Source organism: Scomber japonicus, chromosome 15, assembly GCF_027409825.1.
Source record: "Scomber japonicus isolate fScoJap1 chromosome 15, fScoJap1.pri, whole genome shotgun sequence".
In the NCBI taxonomy this organism is placed as follows: domain Eukaryota; kingdom Metazoa; phylum Chordata; class Actinopteri; order Scombriformes; family Scombridae; genus Scomber; species Scomber japonicus.
This window is the reverse complement of record NC_070592.1, coordinates 10,797,952-10,807,047: the sequence shown is the minus strand read 5'-3', so window position 1 is coordinate 10,807,047 and position 9,096 is coordinate 10,797,952. Positions and strand designations below refer to the sequence as shown.

The 9,096-nt window shown below is 40.2% G+C and overlaps 1 protein-coding gene across 2 annotated transcripts in view; it reads left to right on the top strand.

Moving 5' to 3' along the window:
* tfap2e (transcription factor AP-2 epsilon) overlaps positions 1-7,032 on the top strand; it is a 13,425-nt gene extending 6,393 nt beyond the window's left edge. For both annotated transcript variants that reach the window (XM_053333898.1, XM_053333899.1), the window contains exons 4-7: positions 2,488-2,719; positions 4,495-4,613; positions 5,116-5,254; positions 6,771-7,032. In XM_053333898.1, the coding sequence (XP_053189873.1) occupies positions 2,488-2,719; positions 4,495-4,613; positions 5,116-5,254; positions 6,771-7,032 (752 nt within the window). The remainder of the gene's footprint in view (positions 1-2,487; positions 2,720-4,494; positions 4,614-5,115; positions 5,255-6,770) is intronic.
* The last annotated feature ends 2,064 nt before the right edge of the window (positions 7,033-9,096 follow it).

The following is a 9,096-nucleotide window of genomic DNA, read 5'->3' as shown; positions in this document are numbered from 1 at the left end:
AGTCACAGCAGATAGCAGAGCAAACCTAAAGCCCTCATGAATAAGAAAAATCCAGCAGGGAGAACAGAACGAGACAGAATATAGGGAGAAAAAAAAAGACAAGGAGATGGAGGAGGAGGAGGAGGAGGAGGGTGGTGGTGGTGGTGGTGGTGGGGGTGTTAGAAAGATAAAGAGTGTAAGGCACAAGAAAGAGTCAAGCGAGAGAGAGAGAGAGAGTGAAAGATGATAAGCAAAGAAGGAGGGGCAGACAGATGACAAAAGGAGAGAGAGAGAGAGAGAGAGAGAGAGGGTTGGAGAGCTTTAAGGGCCTCTCTGTGGCCTTGACGGCTGCTGGCTGATCAGCTGGTTGTGAATGAGGGGATTTTAAGAGATTTCGTCAGTTCGGGGGAATCTTTGCTGCATAGCGGGGCGTCACAGACAAGGCCACCCGCAGAGTGCGAGGGGAGAGCCGGCGTCCCACTGTACAGTTATACAGATAATAATGTGAATAAATTGCAGAGGGACCAGGAATGGAGAGACTGCAGCAACACAGATTCATGGATATACATTACTGTGAGCACCTTTCTTGGTTTTTTGCTTTAACTTAAAGGGTCAATTCCCTCCCCCCCAAAATTACAAAACAGTGTATTTTTATAAGACCCGAGTGACTTAGAGTTAAAGGCGAGGTTCACATCTTTCAAGTCTGTCTCAAAATAACAGTCAGATGCCTCAAAAAAAGCTTTCCTCCTGTTCATACTGATCATTAAAAGACAACAAAATCCACAGTGCAAAAATATATTCTGAAGTGTATCTAAAGCTGGAATGAGGCTTCAGCCATCTTTAGTCAAAACAAGTGTTTCCCTGTCGAGCTGCAGTGGAAGAATAGTAACAAATAGAGAGACTTAAGCACTGTAACGTTGAAAGCTATCTACTTGATTTGACTCATTTGGACAAATTAAGCTTCATTTTAGCTTCAGATCAACTTTAAAATACATTGTAAGCACATCATAAAAAGGATCTTCTAATGGTCAGTATGAACAGGAGGAATGACATGTTTTAATGTTCATATGGGCCATACCTAACTGTTGTTTAAAGATGAACTTATCCTTTAAGGCGCTAAGCATGAATGGAGTCTGGCCTTTGGTGCATCTCTCTGCCATTATTTCCATTCATCTCTCCACTGTCCAGTGTCCACTTAAGAAAAGCTTACAATTCAAATGTTTCACTTTCTTAACTCTTTTGTTATCTAGTCATGCAGATACTTGAATGTATCCAGGTTTTAAGATTTCTGCTGCCACCTTAATGCAATGGAGGTAAACAGAATTTCATTTTGTGGTGTTCACAGCAATTAAATATTATCATTTTTCCCTCATTACTCTTCCACAGAAGTCTATTTATACGTCTTATATTAACAGGAACTATTTGTTGGTGTAGGAAGTCGTTCCAATGAAAACACAGTGAGGTCTGTGGGTTAACCAGCACGTTGTTTCTTGGAATAGTTTTTGGATGTTTAATGCTGTGAACATTACAAACAAACATTATAACAAATGCTATTTAATTCAGCTGTATTTGGGTGCAGCAGAAATCTCAAAGACAGATATCTTAAAACTACTTATGAGACAAAAAGCATCTGCATGAGTACATCCCACTCCAGTAAGTGAGTTTTTAATGATCAAGCTGAGTCCTAACATCCTAAAAAAAAAAGCATCTTAAACCAGCAAGGAAGACTTATCTTATCTTTTAATCCTTCTTGTGAGGGATTTTTGGTCCTCACAAGAAGTAAGTACAGAAAATACAGTCACACAAAAAAGAGGTTGAGTCTCAATTTGAAGGATTTCTGCCCACACAACTGTATAGTTTGTGGATTTTGGGATTAAGAGATAATCTCATAATTAACACTCTAATAGATGATGTAACAAAGACTGAAAAAATAATAGCCGAATAAACCCCTGGTCTCTATGCCAGCATAAATTATCACCAGGGATTTGATTGGCAACTTAAAATCCTCTTCAAGCTGCAACAGGTAAAAAAAAAAAATTGACAGTACTCGTAGAAAGTAAGAAAAACTACGAGCGTCAGAGTCTTGAAAAGTTTTGTGAGTGTGAATTGAGCTCCTGGAAGTGTGAAATAAAGCTACTTGAGAATGCGCAGTTAAAACGTAACCACCTGCAGTTTAAAACAACAGAGTCAACAAGCAGGGCTCCAGATTTAGAGCTGTCGACGTGGGGGAGAACATTACACTGAATAGATTAATGGGGACGGGAAGAGAAGAGCACGCCATCATTCACACAACACCATTGTCACTGCAGCAGAGATGTGTTTAAAGTTATCATCTTTTATTCCTTCTTTACCCTCTTCATATATCCTGCATGTTTAGGTTTTTGTTGCTCTTAAACTTTTCTGTCACATTTCTGTCTAATCTGTTTTAAACATTCACGCATGTAAATAACCTTCTTCTTCCCTTCTTCCTCCTCCTCCTCTTCCTCTTCTCTATCACTCTTTTTCCAGTTCCTATCCCGTCTAAGCTCAACGGTTCATCCATGTCGGCCTTGTCCTTAGGCAAGGAGGGTCTGGGTATGGGGGCCGTGTCCAACCCAGCTGAGGTTTTCTGTTCGGTCCCGGGTCGCCTCTCGCTGCTCAGCTCCACCTCTAAGTACAAGGTCACGGTCGGGGAGGTGCAGCGACGCCTCTCCCCGCCTGAGTGCCTCAACGCTTCTCTGCTAGGTGGAGTCCTCCGCAGGTGAGAGGGAGATGGGGGGGAATGTTGAGGGGTGTGATGAAGGGGTTCAAATCTGCTGTTTTTTTTTTCTTGTTGCTTGGAGGAGTGTGTGGAGGCAACACTCTGAGACAGAAAATCCTAATTTAAGGACCCCAGAAGAGGTTGCAAAATACATCTTTATGAGCGCATTAAGAAAGTGTGAAAGAAAATAGATGTCTGCCACACAAAGTTATGTTAATTTCCTCGAATCTGTTCTTTCTTCAAATGCAATACGTACTACTTTAACCCTTTAAAACTATCAAAATGAAACAGTCTGAGAAGGTAAAATCTGTCTTTGGTTGGACTGGTCACACAATCCTGTGATGAGGGCTCGTTAGCTGACTTTGATTGGCTTTAGTTTGGGAGCTAGAGTTAAACAGATGTTGGTGTTCCACTTTTGTCATTTAGTGGCATATCTCTCTTATTCCTGTGGAAAACTGTCTGAATATAGAGAGAAGTGTTGAGAATGTAGGTTAAAATAGCAGTAAGGGATCAATTTTGATGTTGGGGGAATCAGAATCAGAAAGAGTTTATTTAAAGTAAGAATTTAATGCTGGTATTAAACAAGAATAAACAAAGAAATCCATCATAAATGAGGAAGAGGCAGCCACTTGTCCATCAGCAGAATAATCAATATTGATCAAATGCTGCAGTTTGGTAAAGATAATTGACTTTTAACAATGTCACCAAAGATGCTATTGAGCTCATTTACAATATATCCACTCCTTAGATTTCAAACAGTAACTTCATGTTTGTGCTCTGAATGTTGTTGAAAGTGATTTTGGGACATTTTTTGGGAAATGCAACCATGTTTTAGATGTCAGCAGATTTACAGAAAATTATGATTTATCACAAAATCCACAATTGCAGGAATCCACAAATACTTTTAATTTGTTTCATGTAATTTTATAAATGTGGGAATGACAAAATGCTTGAAAGAGCACGACAGAGATATAAACTCAGCCTAAATAGGAAATCCATCATTATAAACCATGTACATCCATACATCTGGGGCCTCTTTTTTCTTTTTTCTTACAGTAAGAGCATTTTAATTTAACTATGGGACCAGTACTAAGGACTCAAAATGGGTCATGGGACTTAATCACAAGAGAAGCAATGTGGTTTAATGAAGCACCGCCTCGGGGGCAAAAGAACAACTTTATGATTTGGTTTTCAGGCTGAAACACTTAAAGGGGACATCATTAAAAGATCAAAATGGTTGTAAATGTAGTAAACTAAGACTAAAACATCTTCACCATGATAATAGCACATCACTGTCTGTCTTTATTATAGTCACACCTTTAAATATTTCTGTATAAATAGATATTTAAACGTTTAAAGAATGAGGAAAAGGCAAAAGGAAAGAGAAACAGTAAGAAAAAGGCACAAATGAAGCCAGAAATGGAAAATAGGAGGCACTATCCGTGTTGACAGGAAGCAGAGGGAGACTTCAGCTTCTTCACATTCACTTACATAAACATACGCACACACACACACACACACACACACACACACACACACACACAGACAGACATACAGAGATAAAGGCACACATACAGAAAAAACACAAAACCCATCCACACTCACACAAAGCACCACAACAAAACTCATAAAGACAAACAGACACAGAGTAGGATACACACGCACACACGTTTTCCCTCACCCCCACACACACATACACACACATACACACACTCACACACTCACAAGGACCATCTCCTAAAAACTGCTCTCTCTGTCTCTCTGTCCCCCCTCAGGGCGAAGTCAAAGAATGGTGGCCGCTGTCTGAGAGAGCGTCTGGAGAAGATTGGCCTCAACCTGCCCGCCGGGCGACGCAAGGCAGCCAACGTCACTCTGCTAACATCTCTAGTGGAGGGTAGGGGAAAACACACACACACACACACACACACACACACACACACACACACACACATACAGTGACCTGCATATATCCTGACAGATAGAGACACGTATTTACATAGAAATATGCTTGCATGAGCAGGCACGAATAAACAGTGGTAGCATGGATGGCTGCATACATGCGTGCGTCTGCTCACACACAAGTGGAGGGTGTCATTTTGAAAAGCAGAAGCTGCGTCGGCCTCCGAAAGCCAAAGAGCGGCAGGACATTTGACTAGTGAAAGTGAGAAAAGTGGTCTCAGAGTTTATCTCTTGACCTGTCCTGACCCGAGCGGTTAAAGCAGTCAATTGTGTTTTATTTTTTGGAGAAAAAAAGCATTTTCATGGATAATTATTTGATTTGAAATCTAAACCGAAGCTCTGTCGTAACACACAGAAGTAGTGGCTGCTGTTTTCTTACTTGTGTTTCTCACTCTCCTTCTGTCCTCCTCCTCCTCCTCCTCCTCCTCCTCCTCCAGGTGAGGCTGTCCATCTGGCGCGGGACTTCGGTTATGTGTGCGAGACAGAGTTTCCAGCCAGAGCCACCGCCGAGTATCTGTGCAGGCAGAGTGAGCCCGACCAGCTCCCCACACGACGCAGCATGCTGCTCGCCACCAAGTGAGTGTTTCATCAATACTAATGCACAGTTTAGTCATGTATTAGTCTTTTAGAGGAGGATTTGTCTTTGCATAAATACACTAAACAAGATTAAAAATGGGTAGAGTGCAAATTATTAGTTCACCAACAGTTCATACATGAACCACACACAAAATCTTGGCCACTGGTTCATTCTTTACCTCAGAATTCGCTGTTTTACCCAAAAACCAATAAACTTCACAATAACAAGTCGGCCTCCACTCAAAGATGTGTTACTTCTTTTTCCTTCAGTTGGATGTTGGAGCTTTACTGTGCAGAATGATGTATGTGCAGATTCTTTCACATTCATCAACTCATCAAGTTTCTCTGCACTCAGCTTAAATATTCAGTCTGGAAAATTTAGAAGCATCTAACAGAGCAGCCTCAGCAGAAAATTATGTTTAAATTGATATATAATCACCTGAAAATAAGAATGACTGTGTTTTCGTTAGCTTAGAGTAAGCCCTTAATACCAGAGAGAGTGGGTCCTCTTCCACAGAGCCCGCCATGTTGCACCGCCATGTTTCTACAGTAGCCCAGAAGGGACAAACCAAACACTGACTCTACAGGGGGGCTTTCATGTTTTTTGTGAATTTCACAGCCACTGTAAATTCTCCTCCATGTTTGGAGGATGGGGGGAGGGGTATTCAGTTGTAATCTGCAAACTCACCACTAGTTGCCACTAAATCTTACACACTGCACCTTTAAATGTGACAGTGAGGCATTTACAAACGAGCGTGATTTGTGACATCACAACCAGTTTGGAGCCAATCGTGGTCCAGTATTTAACTTCCACTTATAAGTGTGATATTAAAACAGGAAGTACACAAACACTGAGAAAGCACTTTTCTGCAAAGTAGGAGACATCTCGTAACCAGCAGTTAAACTATTGAAAAGAAAAATATTTGCATATTCATGGTTTTTGGAATTTTTAATAATGGAGAAGGCCGAGATGTCGTTTTAAGGATTTTAACGAGATAGTTCAACTTTTTTTGTGTGTAAAAAACGTATTAGGCACAAATTATTATTCAAAGTAGAGTATTTTATATACATCCTAAAACATGTCTGGAGGGGATCTTTAAACTCCATCTGCAGAGGAAGGTTGTGAGATATGTGTGAAAGCTCCAGAATCACCAAATAAATGGGCCTTAAGATGAAAGTTTTATGTCAAATTTATGTGTTTCTTCACATAATCTGATTTCCAAAACTGTCCAAGGGCAAATATTAGATATGCAGTACCAGTCAAAACTTCAGGCACACTTTTCCATTTACTTAAATGAGAAAGTGTGTCCAAACTTTTGACTGGTACTGTAATTAATATACATACCCTGTCTTTTTTGGTAGCTTAATTGGCCTAAACCTCAGTGGCCTTTGTGTTAAGGGTGTGCAAAACTTTATAATTCAAGTTTCAGCAAAGGTTGGATTTATTTAAAACGAGGTAACACTAGGTTGTCAATAGCTGAAAAAAACTAACGCCTTCCTTTCTCTTCTTCTTCAGGGAGATCTGTAAGGAGTTCGTGGACCTGATGTCCCAGGACCGCTCTCCGTTGGGCGGCAGTCGACCCACCCCTTGCCTGGAGCCCGGCGTCCAGGGAAGCCTCACCCACTTCAGCCTGCTCACCCACGGCTTCGGCACTCCTGCCATCTGCGCCGCGCTCTCCGCTTTCCAGAGCTACCTGATGGAGGCAATTAAAATGCTGGATAAAGGAGAGGGAGGAGGGAAGAGCCACCACGACAAGGAGATGAAGCACCGCAAATAAGAGGGGGAAGACGGACAGATGTGTGGTTGGATGGATGGATGGACGGATGGATGGATGGATTTGATTGATGGATGGATGAGCGGCAGAAAGTAAGAGAAAAGAGGGGGTAAAACAGACTGACTCGTGGCCCCTCTGTGTCTTTACCTTTCGCCCTCAGGACAAAGACTTTTACCTCCCAGAAACCTCTGCGGACCCTGTCGTCATGGAGGCAGGGGGGTTTATGATGATATCTGTACTGTAATGTGTGTCGACAACCACCTCACTCTCAATGACGCATGGACCTCTCTTCTCAGTAGCTGGTTTGTGTCGCGATGGCGTCTCCGAAACATCTCTTCAGGATGAGTTCCTGCATATGGCACTATGGTTTTTATTTATTTATTTATTCCCTCCCCCCTGCCCCCCTTTTTTGTTTTTAAATTTGGTAAAACATGTCCACCTTTTTCTGTGTTCTTAGCAGCCCCCCCCACAGTCATCAGTCACACACTTAAAAACACACACACACACACACACATGCTGGACCGAACTCATCTGGGAAGCATCGTAAGCCATATCCGAGACAACGACCTGCTCATTGCTCCTCTGGAACTTTTTTTTTTTGGGGGGGGGAGGGGTGGACTTTTAACTCCAACCTGATGGGACGCAGCTTCCATTTGTAGTTCGTTAGTGGGTGGTCATGGGAAATTGAGTTCTCTGGGTTAGCAGCAGGGGGGTAAAAGGAGGAGTAACAGGCAGCTAAAAGGAGATTTGGTTTCTTTTTATTTTGAACTACTACGTGTTGGTAACTTAAGAAAAATAACACAAATCATTTTGTACTTTCTGTGTATGTTTATTATTAATGTTATTACTGTTGTTATTATTATTATTGTATTACGGCATAAATGTAATATATTATTAAAGAATTAAGAACTGATCGGTTAAGTTTCACAAGTGTGTTTTTATGTTTTTTAATCTGAATCAAAAACAATAAAAAAAAAAAACGTAATGGCACCTTCAGGCACCTTTAAACTGCAACTGCCCACTTCAACATAGTTTTAAATGCAAAGGTTGAAAATCTGGTTTTATTTGCTTTTATTGTAAATGCATCCACTCTTCCTTCCCTCAGTCACAATAATGACATTTTTTATTGAACCCTGTAGGCAAAGTCTACTCTCAGTCAAACAGGAAGGTCACAGCTAGGGCTCAGACTAACACTTAATTTCATTATTGATTGACCTGTCGATTATTTTTTCGATTACCCTGTTAATTATTTAGTCTATAAAATGTCAGGAAATAGTGACAAATGTCCAACAGCCCAAAGAGATGTCTTTAAATTGCTAGTTTTGGCTGACTGTCAGTTCAAAAAGATAATCAAAAGACATATTAAACTTACAATTTTAAATTAAAAGAGAGAAAAGAGTGACATTGAAGGACTACTACTTTGTTTGGGACTAAAATATCCCAAAAACTAAACATCTGATGGCATTAAATGTTAAATTATTTATTTAAATTAAATTAAATGGCATTCATGCTCCCCAGAGGATGAATCCTAGTTATTTTGGTGATACCTTTTAACTGTGTCACCACCAGCAGGTCAAACTTATCACTTATTCTATGAAATATATCAACAATCATGACATAGCTTGTCACAAAAATCTGCTCAGATCTTCGTGGTTCCCTGAGGAAAAATATCTTAATGATGTTGGATACCTTCTTGTTGATTTTGTTTTTCAAAGCAATAGCTTAACCCTACAACCTGTTCAAATTCTGACTCATAATTAATCTCTACGCCATTTCACATTCATAAAATCCTCCATCAGTCATTCATAAATATTTGATTATGGATATTATGGGAAAAAAGACATTTACAATCCCTATTTTATGGTCCAGTAGAACATTTGATAGAATATGAAGGATATTCATTTAAGAAAAGATGCATTTTTGTAAGTCCAGCTAAAAGAAATGAATAGTAGGCTATGTAAGCTATTGGGATTTCCATTAATTTATGTCCAGATATTAATGTTTCCTTCAGTAATTGTAATAACTTTGGTGATCCCTCAACTTTGCAAACTTAATTTTACTTTGCTT